This window comes from Catharus ustulatus, chromosome 7 (assembly GCF_009819885.2).
Source record: "Catharus ustulatus isolate bCatUst1 chromosome 7, bCatUst1.pri.v2, whole genome shotgun sequence".
NCBI classification, from domain to species: Eukaryota; Metazoa; Chordata; class Aves; order Passeriformes; family Turdidae; genus Catharus; species Catharus ustulatus.
The window spans coordinates 39,340,664-39,361,394 of record NC_046227.1 but is presented as its reverse complement, the minus strand read 5'-3'; the positions used below and the strand labels follow the sequence as shown (position 1 = coordinate 39,361,394).

Below are 20,731 nucleotides of genomic sequence, written 5' to 3'. Positions count from 1 at the left end.
GCTCCTCTGGAGCCTCTGGAGTGCCCCAGACACAGCCCAGGGGGTCCTGGCCACCTCAGCCCTTGGATTTTGGACTCCAGCACCCCCAGCCTGGCTCCATCCCAAACCAGGAGAGCAAAGGAAACCCAAACTCAGCCCCAGAGGAGCCACCCCAACATCTCACCATTCCTCCAGCAGCTCATTCTGAAAACCCAGCTCACAACAAGGTCAAACAGCACAAAAATCACTGAGGAACAAGGCTTGGAGCCACCCTGCCCTGCCTGGAGGGAAATCCAGGCCCAGAGGGATCGGGGGAATGGGGGTTCTGCTTTTGGGGTGCAGTTCCTCCAGCAGGGGAGCCTGCTTGGCACCACAGGGACATTCAGCTTTTGTCACAGGTGGCTGTTCCAGTAACAGGAGAAATCCAGCACGTCCTGCTGATTCTTCCACATAAAAGTCACAAAGATTTTATAAAAACGTTACTAATTGTACCTAAAATGCGAACTTGAGTCATTTATTTATCACTTTGCCCCAGGCTTAAGAACACGAGTTTCTTCTCTAAACAAAGCCTGATAAAATACAGATTTATTTTTTTCCTGGTATTTTTCCCAGTGGCTTTGACACAGGGCACAAAACCCCCCCAAAAAAACCCTGAAAGCAAACTAGAAAGCAGCAGTGGATTTAAGGCGAGCAGATTTGGTGTGAGGAGTGAAACAAAACACCTCCTTGGGAGAAAAAAAACCCAACAAACCACATGCAGCAAAAAACTTGGGTGAGCAAATCACAACCCGCAGCAAGGGAAAAAAAAAAACCAAACCCAAACGCTTTCAACTCAAGTTCAGCTTACCCTGCACGTCCCCCACGGGGTGTTGTCCCTGTTCCCTGGGGAATGCAGGGGAAGGAAGGCCCCTCTGCGTGGTTTTGGGGATGCAGAGTACAAACACAGGAGGGGTCATGCCATGGGTGGGGGGCACAGGGTCACCGCATGCGCTGGGATGGGACATGCCAAGGACCCCGCGGGATGCTCCCTGCTCCTGCCGCATCGAGCCCACCCCGGCTCCCTCCAGTCCTGCCCGGCTCCCTCCAGTCCTGCCCGGCTCCTCCCGAGCCCCGGCAGCCCCCGCTGCCCCCGCAGCCCCAGCCCTGCCGCGGGGATCCCGCTATGTGAAGCGGTCGGAATTCATTTTGCGCAGTTTGGGCGGCAGGTTCCCCTCCATCCTGCCCCCGCCCCCCGAGAGCTTCTGCAGCTTGGGGGGCAGCTCTGCCACCGACTGGCTCATGGGATCCGACATCATCTTGGTGGTCTTAGAGCCCAGTTTCTCCTCGGAGTTGCCGGGCACCGAGCTGATGCGCTGGAGTTTCATGGGCAGGTCGCCCATGCTGTAGGCCTTCTCCGAGGTGGTGGAGCTCATCCTGAGCAGTTTTTTGGGGAAGTCGTCCCTCCCGGTGATTTTCTGCAGTTTTGAGGGCAGCTTGGTGCCCACCTCGTCGAGCCCATCCAGGCACTCCACGGAGCTGTTCCTCTCCTTGCTGTTGCTGACGGCGGGCGCGATCAGGGGCGAGGACATGAGCAGCATCTCCTCCTGCTCCTTCACGCTGTAGGGCGGCGTGGGCACCTCGAAGGTGGCGTGGAACTGGGAATAATCCACTTTGAAGAACCCTTCCTCCAAGGAGATCACTGGGAAGAAGCGATGGCCCCACAGCACCTCGTCCTCCGTGTAGGATGTCCTGGCTTGGCACGTCATCCCTGCAAGGAGAAGGGAGGAGAAGCTCCCACCGGTTCCAGGAAATTGGGGGTGCACAGGAATCCTTGAGCGATTCCATGGAATGGATTTGATGGGTTTTAATTTATTTAAAATTAAGAAAAACCAACAAAACATGGGCCTGCCCTTGTTTGGAGGAAATGATGCACCAGGGGAGGTTTAATTGGATATTAGGGGAAAATTCCTTCATGGAAAGGTGGAGTCCCCATGCCTGGAGGGATTTCAAAGCCCTGTGCAGTGGCACACTGATGGTTGGCTTGATGGCCCTAAAGGTCTTTTCCAGCTGTAAGGATTCTGTGATTTTGGGATTCTCCAGCTCTTAAATCACCACTCCCAAGGGGAAAGGGAAGGGGCAGAAGTGAAGAATTGCCCCCTGCATTTACAGAGCCTTTGTGAAGGTGCTGCTGCCAAAGGGACAGCAGGGCTGCCTGAGAACCTGGGACTGAAGCAGCAGGAGCTGGAGGGGCAAATGGGACTTGTCAGATCCTAAAGTATTCCCAAGTAATTCCACATTTCCCTCATATCCACGAATGCACACAAAACCAGCCCCTCACCAGCACATCTCAAGCCATCAGTGAGCAACAATCCCTACAAAACACATTTATTCCTGCTCAAAGGCCTCACCAGCAATCTGCTCCCACATCCATCGCTGCCAGGCTGGGATCCAGCTCCAAAAGATTACCAGGGAATCAAATCCATGACTAAGAGGAGCAACACTGCCCTTCCTCTTCCTCCCACCGTGGCAAAAAATCCCCTCAAGCACCAGACCTGGCCACCCTGCTGACCCCTGGCAATCAGAGGGAGATGATGCTCATGGGTTTCTGGAGGCTTCCAGAAGAAATCTTGCTCTTTTTTATCATTATTATCGTTATTATTGTTATTATTTTTAACCACTCAGTAGAAATCTGTAAATAGAACTACGCTGCCATTTGCTCCTCACGCAGCCAAGTGGAAATGTGACATTTGGATTTCAGGAAGCTCCATCCACCTCTGCAAACACATCCCCTGCCTGGCTCGCCAGGAGAAAAGGGAAGGAGCTTGGGAAGGCGCAGGAAAAACAACAGCGAGGCTGCAGCGAGGGGGAGTGGGATGGAATGCGACACACAGCCAGGAAAATTCCAGTTTATCCCACTGCATGCTACTGCTGATGGAATCAGTGCTGGTTTTGCTGCTGATCACAAGACAAAACTCTGTTTCCCACTTCAGCCATTGGGAGGAAAATGTGAATCCAGGGATTTTAGCAGGGAGGACTCACATCTGCAGGAGCACACCCAGCCTCACCCAGGACACATTTTGCACTTCCCAGTGAATTTTTCAGCCAGAGCTCAGGTGCTCCTGTTTATGGAGTGGAGTGGAAGCAATCCCCTTCCTAAAGGTTTAGGAAAAACCTGCAGCTCTGGGAGAAATGGCAATTGGAGTGAGTTCCTCCTCCAGCTGTGCCCCTCGCTCTGCAGCTGCTCAGGAGCTGCTCCATCAGCAGATTCCAGAGCTTCCCTTCTGTGCCCCAGCCCTGACTCCAACCAGGACCTCCTTAGGGACTGAACGTGGGATTCCACATCTGAGTCTGTGTCTGCATCTGTATCCACATCCACATCTGCATTCACATCTGCATTCCCATTCCCATCTATTTTCATATCCACATCTGTATCCCCATCCACATCGGCATCACATCTGCATTCCCATCTATTTCCATATCCACATCTGTATCCCCATCCACATCTGCATGCTCATTCCCATCTATTTCCATATCCACATCTGTATCCACATCCACATCTGCATGCTCATTCCCATCTATTTCCATATCCACATTTGTATCTCCATCCACATCTGCATCCACATCCCCTTCTCCATCTGCATCCACATCTCCAGACCCATCTGCATTCCCATCCCATCCCAATTTCCATCTATTTCCATATCCACATCTGCATTCCATTCCTGTCAGCATTCCCATCCACATCCTCGTCCCCTTCTCCATCCACATCTCCAGACTCAGACCCATCTGCATCCCCATCCCAATTCCCATTCAAATTCCCATCCCAATCTGCATTCTGTGTCTACATCCACATCCATATCCACATCCTCATCCCCATCCACATGTCCAGATCCAGATCCATCTTCATTCCCATTCCCAACCCCATCCAAATTCCCACCCCAGCCTGCATCCATATCCCAGTCCCCATCCTCATCTGCACCGGCTTTCCCATCCCCTGTCCCATGTTCATCTCCAGACCCAGATCCATTCACATTCCCATTCCCATCCAAATTCCCACCCCAATCTGCACCCACACCCCAATCCCCATCCTCATCTGCACCGGCTTTCCCATCCCCTGTCCCATGTGCATCCTCAGACCCAGATCCATCTGCATTCTCATTCCCATCCCAATTCCCACCCCAATCTGCATCCGTACCCCAATCCCCATCCTCATCTGCACCGGCTTTCCCATCCTCTGTCCCATGTTCATCTCCAGACCCAGATCCATTCACATTCCCATTCCCATCCCAATTCCCACCCCAACCTGCACCTACACCCCAATCCCCATCTCCTGTCCCATGTGCATCCTCATCTCCAGACCCAGATCCATCCAAATTCCCAAATTCCCATCCCAACCCACACCCCAATCCCCATCCCCTGTGCATTCCCACCCCAGGCAATTCCATGGCAGTGTCCCAGGAGCTATTTCCACCTCCTGCCCCATGATCCTGCCTCTTCAGCAGCTTTCCAAGGAGGAATTCTGCACCCACTATCACCATGGAAAAAAGGATCAGCAGAATCTCAGTAAAATCAGTCACAGATTCTGTCTCGTTCCCACATCAGCTCACTGGAGGGAAAAATATTTGCAGGAATATCATTTGTCTTTCAGATCCATTTATCTCCTTCCCCAGCAAACCCAAGGGCACAAATTATTTAAGAGCCTCTCAGGAGAAGAGCAGCAGCCAACATTCCCAACATTCTTGGGAGCACGTGTCAGCCAGCAGACAGGGCTGAGAGGTGCTACCACGGCCAGGACAAGAAATCAATTCCCAGCTTTTCTTCCAGCTCTGCTGAATTTCCCAGCTTTTCCTTTGTGTTCTGTTCTCTCAGCAATGCCTCAGCCCCAGCTCTGAGCTCTCAGTGCTGTCCTGCTGTTCCACACTTGTATTCCACCAACAATGGAATTCCAGAATGTTTGGGTGGGATCTTAAATCCCATCCCAATGCACCCCTGTCATGGCAGGGACAGCTCCCACTGTCCCAGGCTGCTCCCAGCCCTGTCCAGCCTGGCCTTGGACATTCCAGGGATCCAGGGGCAGCCACAGCTGCTCTGGGAATTCCAGCCCAGCCAGGAATTCCCAATTCCCAATATCCCAATACCCCAATATCCAAATTCACAATATCCCAAGATCCCACTGTACCAATATCTCACTATCCCAATATCCCATTATCCCAATACTCCAATATCCCACTATCCCAATCCCCAATATCCCAATCCCCATCCCTGCCCTCTGGCAGTGCAGCCATTCCCTGCTCCTGTCCCTCCCAGTCTTTATCCCAAGCCCCTCTCCAGAAATCCTCCCCACACCCAGTAGAGCAGACACAAAATGTCCCTGTGCTTCCAGCAGGGATCCAGCAGTAACTCCAAAATGGAAAGGTTGGACCAAAACAAACCCTGTGTTTTCCCTGGAATGGGGGCTGGGACCATTTGGGCTGTGGGAGCACAACCATGGGGGGATGCTGCAGGTTTGGGTCCTGGGCCTGGTTTGGGTCCTGGTTCAGGTTTGGGTCCTGGTCCTGATTTGGATCCTGGTCAGGAATTCCCAATTCCCAATATCCCAATATCCAACCCTGCCCTCTGGCAGTGCAGCCATTCCCTGTGTCCTATCCCTCCATCCCTTGTCCCCAGTCCCTCTCCAGCTCTCCTGGAGCCCCTTCAGGCCCTGGAATGTTCTGGAAGCTCTCCCTGGATCCCTCCCCTCTCCAGGGAACATTCCCAGCTCTCCCAGCCTGGTTGCAAAGCAGAGGCTCCATCCTACACCAGGACCTGTCCCCACCACACCTGGAAATCCCAAACCCCAAATCCATGAATATTCCCATATTTTCCCACAGAAAGAGCAGGATCAGTTGCGTGCTCCCCACCTCTGCCAGCCCTTCTGACAAGCACCCCAGGATTATTTGCCGCTCATTTTGCTCGTGGATCTCCCTGCCAGCTCCGTGTTTGCAGTTCCTGCTGTTGGCATGGAGGTGTTTTTATTTTCTGAGCATTTTCCCCTCAGCAGGACGTGCAGCCTGTGCTGCCTCCACCCTGATCCCAGCCCTGCTCCCACCTTCCCAAGCTCTCCACACCATTAATATTCATTTGCAGGATAAATTCCCAGCTCTGGCTTGGAAGCAAACGGGCTGCCTGCAGTGGAATTATTTATTATGGAATTAAGCAGCCCTTTGTCAAAGGAAAAGCTTTGGAGGGTTTTGTTCCCTGCTCCCAGCTCAGCCTCTCACCGAGGGCTCTGGGAACCAGCAAAGCTCTGCCTGCACAAAAACCCCACAGATTCCAGCAGAAATATCCCCAAATATCCAATAAAACCCCTCCCCATCATTTCCAAACCAGGGAATGGTTTAATGCATTTGGGGAATCCAGAGCAGCTGTGGCTGCCCCATCCCTAAAAGCATCCAAGGCCACTTGGACGGGGCTGGGATAGAGGAAGGTGTCCCATCCATCCAATTTAGGATGATCCTTAATTTCCCTTCCAGTCCCAGCCATTCCCTGGTTCTGTGACTCACTGTCAGCCCAGCTCAGAGCTGCAGCCCTGGATTAATGAGGGGGCAGATGGAAGCCAAGAAAAAAAAAAAAAAAGCCGTAAATAAATGCTTTGCCTAATTCCACCCTCTAATAATCCTCCAATTACTTCCAAATTTCCAAAGGGCCCAGATGGAGCTGGCTGTTTGCTAGAGCTCATCATAAATTGCCTTGAACAGAATCCCAGCCCTGTTATTTATCCCGTTTGATTCCCGAGGTTGGCCGCTGCCTGGGAAATCACGGATCATTAATCAGCTTTCAACAGCCCCCCCTGCCCTGGGAGAAGAATTTTGGCACCCCAAGGTCCCTTGGCTGTTTTCCCTCTCCAAAGAATGGCAGAGATTTCACCTTGAGCTGTTGGAATGAAGTTTGCTGGACAGGGACACCGGGTGTCCTTCCCAATGGGGAAAAGTTCATTAGTGGGGAAAGGGAATTAAATGGGAATTACAGAGACTCAGAAGGCACAAAAAAGGCACCTCTGTGTCCTAGGATTGGCAGGAAGAGGGATCTCCAGCAGGAATTCCTGGCCAAAATGCACAAATCTCCTTTTTGTCAGGATTTTTACGTTTTTCTTCGGGACAGCTCCTGCCCTGCAGGTTCAGACCCTGGAGCTGAGCCAGGGCTCCTCCCTGCTCATTCTGCCTCAAACCTGCAGATTATCTGCAAAACCTCCAAAATCCCTGTTAAAAACTAATCACACAGCAAAGTTTGATGAATTCCTGATAATTGAGCCAATTCAGAACTGCAATTTAAGGGCCATGAAAGGGAAGAGTAAAACCTGATTAGGGTTTGGTATAAAAACACACAAAGTTCATCTGCTCCTGTGGGGCTGAGGGAGGATTTGCTGCTGCAGGAAAAGGGTTCCCACAGGATTCCCAGGGCTGCAGAGGAAATGAGGAATCCTGGAATGGTTTGGGTGGGAAGAGAAATTAAGGATCAATCCTGCCATGGCAGGGACACCTCCACCATCCCAGGCTGCTCCAACCCAGCCTGGGACATTCCAGGGATCCAGGGGCAGCCACAGCTTCACTCCAAAATCAGGTGGGGGAAACAGAAAAGGTACAGGACTCTCAGAAAGCTGAGTGAAAGCAAATCCCAGGATGGAGAAATGCAGGAATGGACAAGACACAGCAGGGCTGTGAGCTGAGATGGGCTCAGGAAAATCTGTTCAGCAAAACACAAATGTGTAAGGTTAATAATGAAGCTTTAGCCAGTGTTTTAAGCTATTGCAAGAATTGTTCAAAGCAAGAGGAACCTGCAGCTTTATTAATTGGCCTGAGCAAACCCTTGTCAGATTTTAATACTCTGCTATTGGGCAGAAAGTTGTTAAAGAGTTTGTAACAGAGAACTTGGTGTGCTGTGCCAGCAGCTGAAGCTGTTCCACCTCCCTTGCTGGGCTCTGTAAAATGAGGCTGATGGTTGTAATATAAAATATAGTAAAATATTTATATGTAAATGTAATAATTTATATTATAAATATAATATAATTTATATTTATATAATAAAATATTCAAGACAGCTGCTCCAGCATTCCTGTCCTCTGTCCTGTTGTTTATGTACATTAGATAAATGTAAATATAAAATAGAGAAAAGTGTCCCAGGAAGAGCCCAGCACAGGGACAGTAGCTGGTCCATCCCATTTATCTAAAGAAAACTGGGATATCCTGACATTCACATCTGGAAACGGTGACAGATGGCTGAGATCTGCAACCAGACAGAAAACGGGGACAGAAATGGGGTTAAGCCCCAAAACCAGGAGGGTTTCAGGAGCTGATCCAAACCAGGACCAGGACCCAAACCAGGCCCAGGACCCAAATCAGGACCAGGACCCAAACCTGGACCAGGATCTGAATCTGAATCAGAACCACGACCCAAACCAGGAGCTGATCCAAACCAGGAGCAGGACCCAAACCAGGACCCAAACCAGAACCAGGATCCAAACCTGAACCAGGACCCAAACCAGGCCCAGGACCCAAACCAGGCCCAGGACCCAAACCTGCAGCATCCCCCCATGGTTGTGCTCCCACAGCCCAAATGGTCCCAGCCCCCATTCCAGGGAAAACACAGGGTTTGTTTTGGTCCAACCTTTCCATTTTGGAATTGCTGCTGGATCCCTGCTGGAAGCACAGGGACATTTTGTGTCTGCTCCCCTGGGTGTGGGGAGGATTTCTGGAGAGGGGCTTGGGATAAAGGCTGGGAGGGACAGGAGCAGGGAATGGCTGCACTGCCAGGGGCAGGGATGGGGATTGGGATGGTGGGAATTGGGATATTGGGATATTGGGATAATGGGATATTGAGATAGTGGGATATTGGGATATTGGGAATTGTTCCCTGGGAGATGCTGAGACATTTTTTCCATAAAAACCCATTTTGGTTAAAGAGAAACAATAATACAGCATTTCCTGAAATGGAAGGCACAAAAAGTGTCCTGAAGGTACCAACCATAAAACTCCTTTATGAATCCATGAGAATACCACAGAATTATTTGTGTTGGAAGATGATTAAAGACTCTAATTCCAACCCTTGCCACCATCCCAGGGTCCCCCAAGCCCCTCCAGCCTGGCCTGGGACACTTCCAGGGATTTTAATTCCAACACACAGAGGTTTAACAAGTGAGGTCTGTGTGCAAAAGGGAACCAAGATCATCTCTGAGATCCCTTCCAGCCCAAACCATTCCACATCCCATGGCTCCAGACCTGGGATTTATCCCAAACTCTTCATTCCTCCTCACCCTGAGGAGCAGCCCCAGCTCCTGCTCCTCCATCCAGACACTCAGATTGTTTATCTCCACTCCAGAAATACCTCCTGAGTTATTCCCACTGTTCTCCCGGAGCATTCCTGACATTTCAGCAGAGCCATGACACCAGAGGTATTTCCCTTATCAGCCAGGCCTCTTCCAGGGGCAATTTTTAGTCCCTCACACCCCAGATTTCCCTGGCACCCTCAGCAGCTCATCCTGCTCTTTGCCAGGACCATCCTGAGCCCAAATCAGGCCAGGTTTCCAGAATCCCATGGAAGCAGCACAGGGAAGCAGATCCTGCTCCTGCTCCCACTTCCAGGGATGCAGAGGGCAGCTGGCAGGTGAGGAAGCTCCTTTTTTGTACCCAAAACAGAGGGGAAAATGAAAGTTTGGCAGGCCTGGAGCAGGGTTTTCCATCCTTTGGGAAAAGCAGAGCAGTTATCTGGATCAAACATTCCATGCAATAACACACATTGCAATTACACACAGTAATTAATCCTGGCTGGGAATCTGCCCTGCTATTTTTATCCTCTCCTGATTATTATTATTTTTTTTTGTTTAATCCCAGCCCCAGGCTCTGCTCTGCTCCTCTTCCCTGTGGCTGGAATGCGTCAGGGCCCTTCCTTGGAGCAGGTGCCATTTCCAGAGCCATCTGCCACAGCCCCAGTTCTGCATCCCTGCCTCCCACCCAGCTGGGATGGGCTCAGCAGCACCAGCAGGGCAGGATTTTGGGATTTCAGGATTTCCCTCCCTGCTCCACACTGCTCCTCCAGCAAGCACCAGGAAAGGGAGAAATGGGAGAGGCAGTGGATCCCCTCTCCTTGGATGGGGTAAAATGGGGTTTGGATAAAATCTGGGATTGCCCATCCATGCCCTGGATGCTCTCCAGAGCTCCCATCAGCCTCAAGAATTCCCAGATTTTTCCTGCCAGCACAGCCCTATGGAAACATTTCCTTCTGCTGAACAGAGAAACCCACACTGCTCTGGCTTGGGAGAGAAATTCAGGATCATCCCAACCCACTGGTGGGACACCTGCCACCATCCCAGGCTGCTCCCAGCCCTGTCCAGCCTGGCCTGGACATTCCCAGGGGTCCAGAGCTGCTCTGGGAATCTGTGCCAGGAAAAATCTCCTTCATGGGAAGGGCTGTGCAGCCCTGGCAGTCCCATCCCTGGAGGGATTCCCTGTGGATGTGGGGACATGGGCAGTCTGGGAATGGTTGGACTCTGTGGTCTCAGAGGGATTTCCCTAAAAAAAACCCCCAAACTGGTTCTGCTTTTCATGGAGTTAGTGCAGCTGGAAATGAGGGATCAGTTTGTAGCTCAATGTTGGGAATGGTGGGGAAGAGTCATGGGAAGAAAGGAATTCTGTTAAATCCCAGGAGATTGGTGGAGGTCAGAGCAACACCTGAGGGAAGTCTGGGAAGCAGTGAGAAAAGGGAAAAAAAAGCCAAAAAGATATTTACACTAATCCCTGCTCTCCAAACGAGAACATTCCCACTGAGCCCAGCCCTCCCTCCCGTCAGCTCCTCCAGACACCCACCCGGCCATATGGGCTCTGCACCAAAATAGAGCTTCCCTAAAAACACCCCGAGGCACCAGAGCCTGGATGGACAGAAAATCCAGCTCTGCTCACCGGGGTGGGCAGCAGGGCAGCCAGGCACAGCATTCCTGGGGCTGGGGATGCTCCCTGAGAGCTGCCAGGGGGGCAGAGCTCCAGGGCAGCACCCTGCGTGGAAAAGGGTGGGTGGGAGGCTGGTTTAAATAGAACAGAAAGGCAGCAGCACTCTCTGAGCTGAAAATCATCTGTACAGCACCAGGGTTGGTACAGAGGGATCACCCAGCCCTGCTTGTGCAGAGAAGTTGTGGAATCTCCATCCCTGGAAGTGTCCCTGGGGTAGGGGAGGGGTCCCTGCTCATGGATGAGCTTTGGGGTCCCTTTCCACCCAAACCAGCCTGGGATTCCATGGTTTTACAGGAGGCACTGTGTTTGGGAATAACCTGTGAGGATTTAGTGCTGCTGGTTTAACACAGGGATTGATTTGTTGAGGGCCTTTAAAACATTGAACATTGAACATTCTGAGGCCATCCTTTCACCCCAGAGCTGCTTCCAGCAGAGCTGCTCTGCCCTTCCTGCTCCTCAGCTGGGCCAGGGAACTCGAGGAGACCCCCCCAACCCAGTGTGGGGAGAGGGAGAACAGCTGGAGATGGGGCAGGGAACTCGAGAACTCCCCAGATCAGTGTGGGGAGAGGGAGAACAGCTGGAGATGGGGCCAGGACCTCGAGGAGACCCCCCAAACCAGTGTGGGGAGAGGGAGAACAGCTGGAGATGGGGCAGGGAACTCGAGGAGACCCCCCAAACCAGTGTGGGGAGAGGGAGAACAGCTGGAGATGGGGCCAGGACCTCGAGGAGACCTCCTCAAACCAGAGTGGGGAGGGAGAACAGCTGGAGATGGGGCAGGGAACTCGAGGAGACCCCCCCAAACCAGTGTGGAGAGAGGGAGAACAGCTGGAGATGGGCCAGGGAACTCGAGGAGAGCTCCCCAAACCAGGGTGGAGAGAGGGAGAACAGCTGGAGATGGGGCAAAGAACTCGAGGAGACCCCCCCAAACCAGGGTGGGGAGAGGGAGAACAGCTGGAGATGGGCCAGGGAACTCGAGGAGACCTCCCCAAACCAGAGTGGGGAGAGGGAAAACAGCTGGAGCTGGGATGGAGCTCAGGGAAAGCTGGGCACTGAATTCCCCCAGGGAATGGGGACATTCCCAAGGCTGCCAGGGGTGCCCAGGGTGGCATTTTGGGGTGTCTGTGCCATGATCCTGAGGGTCCCTCCCAGCTCTGACACTCCAGAGTCCTACACAAACCCCATCCATAGGATCCCAGTATTTAAAATTCCTGCAGAACACGGACTGCACTCCCAGGGCTGGATCCAGGGGGTGACCCCAGAGCCTGGCAAAGGGGATCCCCAGCCCCTGGCAGCCCTGCCAACCCCAGCCCTCCTGCTCTGAGGGACCCTTGTGCTCCTCTGTGTCCCAGAGAGCTGCTGAGGCTGTGCTGGAGCAGCTTTCCCAGCCCCTCACCTGCACCCATCCCAGCTCCATTCCCTGCTCCCTGGAGCAGCTCCTGTCACAGATTCCAGCCCAGCAGCAGCCCTGGATTGTGGCAGGAGCTGACCAAGCCTGCCTGCCACCAGCAGGGCACACATTCCCAGCACAGAGAGGATCAGGGCTGGCAGCACGGGGGGACGCCTGTCAGGCTGCATTTGGGGCTGCACAAGGCTCTGCAGGAACCACACGGCCCTTGCTGGGCCACAGATACACAAATATACTCAAATATACAGAAATATACACAAATATACACAAACTTATACAAATATACACAAATATGCACAAACATATACAAATACATAGAAATATATGTAAAAAATATATAGAAATATATGTAGAAATATATAGAAATTTATATAAATATATAGAAATACATATAGAAATAGAAATACATAGAGAAATATAGATAGAAATATAGAGAGAAATATAGAGAGAAATATAGAGAGAAATATAGAGAGAAATATAGAGAGAAATATAGAGAGAAATATAGAGAGAAATATAGAGAGAAACATAGAAATAAAGAGATAAATATCTAGAGAAATATAGAAATATAGAGAGAAATATCTAGAGAAATATAGAAATATCTAGAGAAATATATTTCTATAGATATAGAAATATATAGAAATATATAGAAATATATATAGAAATATATAGAAACATAAAAATATATATAGAAATATATATCTATATATATAGAAATATATATAAAATATATATATATAAATATATAGAAAAATATATATATAAAATTATAGAGAAAAATATGGAAATGTCATGGGATGACACACTCCCAGAGGGGTTTGGGTAGGGAAGAACATTGAATTCCACCCCTGCCATGGACAGGGACACCTGCACTGTCCCAGGGCAGCTCCCCCTTCCCATGCAGGCAGCACAGATCTCACTGGGACCTCCCTGACTTGGAAAACCTGGAAAAACCTTTTCCCCCCAGGCAAAAAATTCCCAAGCAGCATCAACAATCCCTTGTGGGGTTTCCCCCTTGGTGACACATTTCCCTAATCTCCAGGTGCTCAGCATCCCCAAACCTCTCCAGGAGGAGAACAAACATCCCCAAAACTCCTGGGATGAGCATCCCCAGATCCCCAAATCCCCCAGGCTCCTGCAAGGATGGGGCTCAGGGTTATGGGGTGCTGCTCCCAGCGAGATTTGATGTGAGGGTGGCACAGGGAAATCATTTCCTGCAGGAAGGGAAGGAGGTGATCCCGATCCCAATCCGGACCCCAATCCCAATCCCGATCCCGATCCCGACCCTGCCAGCAGGGAGGTTAATCAGTGCCCACATCCCCGGGGAGCTGATGTCATCCAGCAGCCTCGTTATTCCCAGCAGGATCAATCCCGAGCTGCACAAATCCCCACGTGCCTGCGAGGGGTTTCTAATTTTACATCCCAGCCTTGCCTGCGTCCCCTCCGTGCTGATTTAGCTCTCCCAGGCTGGCTGAAAAGCCTCCAAGGCTGGAGCATTTTTGCCATTTTAGGGAAAACGATGCCTTTTTATTTTTCCCCCTGCAGGTTTCAGAAGGATTTATGGCACTGGGAATTCTGGCTGGGATTCTTTGCCTTTTCCCTTCCCAAATGCCAGAGCACTGCTTCGCTTCCAGGAAAAATCCTGGTGGGCTGCACCTGCCCAGGATCCCAGCCTGGTTTGGGTGGGAAGGGACCCAAAATCCCCAAATCCCATCCCAGGGACACCTCCCTCTGGCCTTGGACACTTCCAGGGATGATCCATCCATGGGATAACCTGTCCCCACCCTCCCAGCCTGGAATTCCTTCCCCAGATCCCAACATTCAGCCCTGCCCTCTGGCAGTGGGAGCCATTCCCTGTGTCCTGGCATTTCTTATTTCCCTTCTCATCCCTGGAGGTGTCCCAGGCCAGGCTGGACAGGACTTGGAGCACCCTGGGATGGTGGGAAGGGCAGGGCTGGACTGGGATGGGCTCTAAGATCCCTTCCCACCCAACCCATCCTGAAATTCTGTGATTTCCATTATGAAAGTAGGAGCCACTGCTCATTCCCCATCTTTTCCCAGCCCCCATCTCATTCCCCAGTTTGGGATGAACAGGGAGGAGACCCCAAAGCAGGGGCAGAGCCCACCCCATCATCCCAAAGGACATTCCAAAGGGGATTCCCAGGGCAGCAGCATCCCAGGGCCCCCCAAATCCAAAGCAGAGCTGGCCAGGCCCAGTTCGGTGCTGGCACGGTGGATCCCACTCCCTGAAAATCATTAATTGCTTTGTTTGTGTTGTCGGGGCTCTCAGATCTGCTCAGCTCTAATGAGCCATTAACTCCCAATTAGGAGCCTCTCCCGGAGCACAGCTCTAATTCCAGGCAGTTCTGCTGATGAATTAATTACCAGGTGAGCTCAGCTGCTGCCTCCCAGCAGCCAGGGGATGGCATTCCCTAAATCCTGATCCTGCAGGCACATTCCTGTGGGAATTCAGGCACGGCAGTGTGAGATCCCAGCATGGGTTGGGTGGGGAGGGATCTTAAATCCCATCCCAACCCACCGGGACACTCCCCCTGTCCAGCCTGGCCTTGGACACAGCGCTGGGAATTCCCAGAATTTCCTCTGGTGGTTCTATTCCAGGGCTTCAGCACTGTTATAAGTTATTGCATATGTTATATGCATTATTATATGTCATTGTTATATATATATATATATATAGTTATATGTTATTGCATAAGATATTATTGGCTTTTCACAACTATTGGGATAAATTCTGTATGTATAATGCTAAAATAGCTTTTCTGTATAAATATAAGTTTTTTCTAATAGCAAAAGTTAGATATAGGTTTTTTAAAAATAATATGTTTAAACTACCCACTTATTAAAAATAACAGCCCATAAACGTGTAATAAAAACCCTACAGCTAACACAACAATTATCAACACTCACCAGCTGCAAAAGGCCAAAATCACCACCCAAATTAAAAAATAATAAAAAAAATTAAAACCACAAGCCAAAAAACACTCATGCTCTAAAAAAGCAAACCCAAAAAGTTGCCATGTGAAATAATTCTCAAAAAGTTAAACTAGTTAAACTATGCATAAAAATCTACAAATATACAACAAGTTAATGTATTGTAAAATGCATTTTAAAAAGTGTTCCCAAAGCAGTAGCTTGCCAAGCACCCAACCATTTTAACCCTTTACTTTCTGTGTGTCTCCTATTGTCTTTTTATTAAACCTTTTGAATTTCACCAAGACAGTAAAACGTGTTTTTCACAAGCATCCTCCTTCCCAGCATCCCATCTAGAGCAGAAATCTGGGATGCTTTCACGGGCATTGTGGATCAAGCCACAACTCCAGGCGTGTTTTTCACACAGCTTTTCAACTCTTAACTTCTTCCAGGTTAAAAAAAAAAAAAAAAAAAAGGAAAATCCCAAATTTTAATTTTTTTCTAGCTGAGGTCCTTGGCACAAAGCACTCCATGAATTTTCCTGAGTTTCCAACCCTGCCCAGGTCTGGGCACAGGCAGGGAATTTGTGGGGAATATTAAATACAAATCCCAGCTCCTCCATCATGAGGGGCTCTGAACAGAGAGCCAGCACTGGGGGAAATTCCAGCCCCAGCTCCAGGAATTCAAAGTAAATTAAAATAATGTAAATTCCCCATGGGGAGCAGGGAAGGCTCCAGAGGAACATTGGGAATGTGCTCAGCACCATGGGAAAAAAGATGGGAAGAGGAAAAGGAAAAGGAAGAGGAAAAGGAAGAGGAAGGCTATGGAATAAAAAAGGAAAAAGGATGGATCACTGACAGGATGGGAGTTTGGACAGCTCTGGGATGTGCTTTTTCTCTGGTCCCTTCCCACCCAAACCATTCCATGATCCTGTGCTTCCCTGACCTTTCCTGCCCTTGCACTGACAACGTATTTTAAATTTAACCATGTTCCAATCCTTGGTTCCACCAACTCCAAAAACATTCCAGAATCCACAATCACATTAAATCCCTGGAGAAGCCAAACCCAGGGGAGCAGGAAGATGGAGAGCCCCTCCTTGGAGCCAGCCCAGCTCCTCAATCACAATTAGCACAGCCTGTCCCGGGTCATTTATCCCGGGGCTGATCCTGATGGATCCGGCTGCAGGCACGGATCGATATCCCAGCGAGGAGAGGAAAGCTCAGCAGGAAAATTGCTGCTGCACGAGGCTGCCCTGCTTCTGCTCCCATCTCTGCAGCTCTGGGTTATCCTTCCCATGGAGCAGGAGGGGATTCCAGGGGGGTTGGGATGCCTGACTCACCCCACAGCACCCCAAAGTCATCACTGCCACGAATCCCAGAGATTAAATCCCATCCCACCCACCCCATCCATGGCAGGGACATTCCCACCATCCCAGGCTGCTCCAACCTGGAAACCTCCAGGGATCCAGGGGCATTTCCAGGGCTTGCTCACCCTCCCAAACAAGAATTCCATCCCAATATCCCCTCTAAATCCACGCCAGTCCTCCAGTTTAAAGCCATCCCTCTGTCCTTGTCACACAGCAGCTCCTTGACTCGTTATCCCTTCTGACAAACCCTGAGCAGAGCGAGCCCTCGCAGGCAGTGAATGGAATAAATCCTGCCAGCAGCAGGGAGTGCAGCAGCAGGGCAGGAGGGGGCACAGAGCAGAGCCAGGAGCTGGATCAGCACAGGGATCCCAGCCCTGCCTCAGCCTCACACAGGGCAGGGCTGACCCAGCTCTGCTCCACCATCAATGAATCCACAGAGAAATCGGCTCCACGGAGCATTTTCCTGTCTGGGAGCACAGTTGTTTACTTGTTGTTTTATTTTTGTTTTTAATCCTGCCAGTGCTGAATGCAGGGGCAGCCACAGCTGCTCTGGGAATTCCAGCCCAGCCAGGAACTCCCAGTTCCCAATATCCCAATTCCCAACATCCTAATATCCAATATCCCAATATTCAAATTCCCAATATCCCAAATCCCAATATCCCAATATCCCAATTCCCAATATCCAATATCCGGATTCCCAATATCCCAATATCCTAATATCCAATATCCCAATTCCCAATTCCCAATATCCAAACTTCCAATTCCCAATATCCCAGTTCCCAACATCCTAATATCCAATATCCCAACATCCAAATCCCCAATATCCCAGTTCCCAATATCCCAATTCTCAACATCCTAATATCCAATATCCCAATATTCAAATTCCCAATATCCAAATATCCAATATCCAAATTCCCAATATCCCAATATCCTAATATCCAATATCCCAATATCCAAAATCCCAATTCCCAATATCCCAATTCCCAATGCCCCAATATCCCAATTCCCAATATCCTGATTCCCAATATCCTAATATCCAATATCCCACTATCCAAATTCCCAATATCCCAATACCCCAATTCCCAATACCCCAATTCCCAATACACCAATATCCCAATACACCAATATCCCAATATCCCACTATCCCAATACCCATCCCTGTCCTCTGGCAGTGGAGCCATTCCCTGTGTCCTGTCCCTCCATCCCTTGTCCCCAGTCCCTCTCCATCTCTCCTGGAGCCCCTCCAGGCCCTGGAATGTTCTGGAAGCTCTCCCTGGATTCATTCCCAGCTCTCCCAGCCCTGGGGCTGAGTTTGGGAGCTCTGGGATTTGTTCATCTCCTGCACAAAACATCCAGGAGCTGCAGGGAGCCACAAGGGCTGGATAAGAAGGACAAGGAATGTAATGGATGCTGCAGTTGGAGCAGGGAGCAGCACCCAGAGCCTGTCCCACACCCAGCTCCAAACATTTGGGACCTGTCACAGGCACTGCTGGGCTTGGTTGGAACGCCCAGATTCACCCAGAGCCAGGCAGGGGGATCTGCCCTGGGTGCCTCCAGAAAAACGATAAAGAGGAGCAGCCTTGGTGTCCACAGCCCAGGAAGGGTCTGGGATCAGTGAGGGATGGAGCCCCCTCACCCCTCCCTGCTCCCCAAATCCCTCACAACCAGCACTGGAGAGTGTGGGAAATAGGACAGGCACAGAACACTCAGAGTGCAAATCCCAGGATGGAGAAATGCAAGAATGGACAAGAAACAGCAGGGCTGTGAGCTGAGATGGGCTCAGGAAAATCTGTTCAGCAAAACAGGAATGTGTAAGGTTAATAATGAAGCTTTAGCCAGTGTTTTAAGCTATTGCAAGAATTGTTCAAAGCAAGAGGAACCTGCAGCTTTATTAACTGGCCTGAGCAAACCCTTGTCAGATTTTAATACTCTGCTATTGGGCAGAAAGTTGTTAAAGAGTTTGTAACAGAGAACTTGGTGTGCTGTGCCAGCAGCTGAAGCTGTTCCACCTCCCTTGCTGGGCTCTGTAAAATGAGGCTGATGGTTGTGATGGGATAAAGCTTTGGGAGAGCTGCTCCAGCATTCCTGTCCTGTTTGTGTGCACAGATAAATGTAAATATAAAATAAAGAGAAAATACATCCCAGGACAAATCCATCAGGAGCGCAGGGAAGGGAGCAGGAGGAGCTGCCAGCCCAGCACAGCTGAGTGAATTCCCAGTTCCCAATTCCTGCTGACATTTTGGATGACTCTCCAGGAATGTCCCAGCGTTTCACCCACGCCTGGCCTCTCCCCCTGCTCCTGCCAGGCGCTTTTATCATCACTTAGCTCACGGCAGCCTCGTTGTGTAACACACCAGCAGCTAAGGCAGCACTTTCCTCCTAAACCTCAGCCTAAAATCACCCCGGGACCAGCACTGGGCACAGAGCAGGGCCTGAGCTAAACTGGGCATTGTCACCCTAAGCTGGGACTGCCCAGGAGGGGTCTGGGGTGGGATGGGATCAATGGGATGGGATGGGATGGGATGGGATGGGATGGGATGGGATGGGATGGGATGGGATGGGATGGGATGGGATCAATGGGATGGGATGGGGTCAATGGGATGGGCTCAGACTGATCCCAATTCCAGGCCTGGACTGATCCTAATACCAGGCTGGGAATGATCCCAGTCCCAGGCTGGGAATGATCCCAATCTCAGGCTCAGAATTATCTCAATCCCAGGCTCAGAACAATCCCAATCCCAGGCCTGGACTGATCCCAGTCCCAAACCTCGACTGATCCCAATCCCAAACCTCGACTGATCCCAATCCCAGGCTCGGATCAATCCCAACCCCACAATTCCAGCCAGAACGGAGCTGGAGAAAATCCCTGGAGGGACCTTCTGGTGTTCCCAATCCAGGCAGGAAAATCCCACTTTAAAAACAGGGATGGGCAAAAAATGGGCTGGAGAAATCCTGAGGGAAATGGAAATTCCTGAGGGAAATGGGAAGGGAATGGAGAATTCCTGAGGGAAATGGGAAGGGAATGGAGAATTCCTGAGGGAAATGGGAAGGGAATGGAGAATTCCTGAGGGAAATGGGAAGGGGATGGAGAATTCCTGAGGGAAATGGGAAGGGGATGGAGAATTCCTGAGGGAAATGGGAAGGGAATGGAGAATTCCTGAGGGAAATGGGAAGGGAATGGAGAATTCCTGAGGGAAATGGGAATGGAGAATTCCTGAGGGAAATGGGAAGGGAATGGAGAATTCCTGAGGGAAATGGGAAGGGGATGGAGAATTCCTGAGGGAAATGGGAAGGGGATGGAGAATTCCTGAGGGAAATGGGAAGGGGCTCAGCCTGGAGCAAAGGAGGATCCAGAGGGATCTTTTCCCTCTCTGGAATTCCCTGCCAGGAGGGGACACCGGGGGGATTTGGGATCTGCTCCAGGAACAGGGACAGGAGCAGAGGGAACAGCTCAGGCTGGGCAGGGCAGGGCAGGGTGGATTTGGGGACAATTCCTCCATGGAAAGGTGCTCAGGGGGAGTCCCCATCCCTGCAGGGATTTCACACCCCACAGCACATCCCCCTCCCCACTCACTTCCCAGAGAATCCCAGAGAATCCAGAATTTTCCCAAAAATCCAACCTAAACCTCCCCTGGTGCAATTCCCCAGCCCTGATCCCTCAGGAGAGCGAGTCCATGAGGAGGGAACTGGAATATTTAACATTTTGTGATATTAAAACATTAACATTTAATATTTTGCCCTGTGGTGCAGGGCTGTAAATAAAGAATAAGGAGCACAAATGATCCAGGTATCCATGGAAATCCAGCCTGGCATTCCTGGCAGGTTTGGAGCAGGGAGCCTGCTGCAGGTTATTGAAACAATAAATTAAAAATACGGAGCAGGGATCAGTCTGGCTGCTGACAAAACCCTCTGACAGCAGCATCCATAATTCACTGAGGGCAAATATCCAGGGAAAGCCAGCACATCCAGGAGGCAAACAAGGAGTGGGAAGAGGTTGCTGCAGAGAAAAAATGGCTTGGATTTCAAAACAATAAAGGAGGGACAAGGACAGGAGGGAAGGGCTTTAAACTGAAGGGCTTGGGTTGGTTTAGGGGGGAT

At 50.6% G+C, this 20,731-nt stretch overlaps 1 protein-coding gene across 1 annotated transcript in view; it reads right to left on the bottom strand.

The window, feature by feature from the left end:
• Window positions 1–472: 472 nt before the first annotated feature.
• KCNJ3 (potassium inwardly rectifying channel subfamily J member 3) overlaps window positions 473–20,731 on the bottom strand; it is a 32,157-nt gene continuing 11,898 nt past the window's right edge. The window contains exon 4 of the mRNA XM_033065159.2: window positions 473–1,726. Coding sequence (XP_032921050.1) covers window positions 1,140–1,726 — 587 coding nt within the window. The 3' untranslated portion in view covers window positions 473–1,139. The remainder of the gene's footprint in view (window positions 1,727–20,731) is intronic.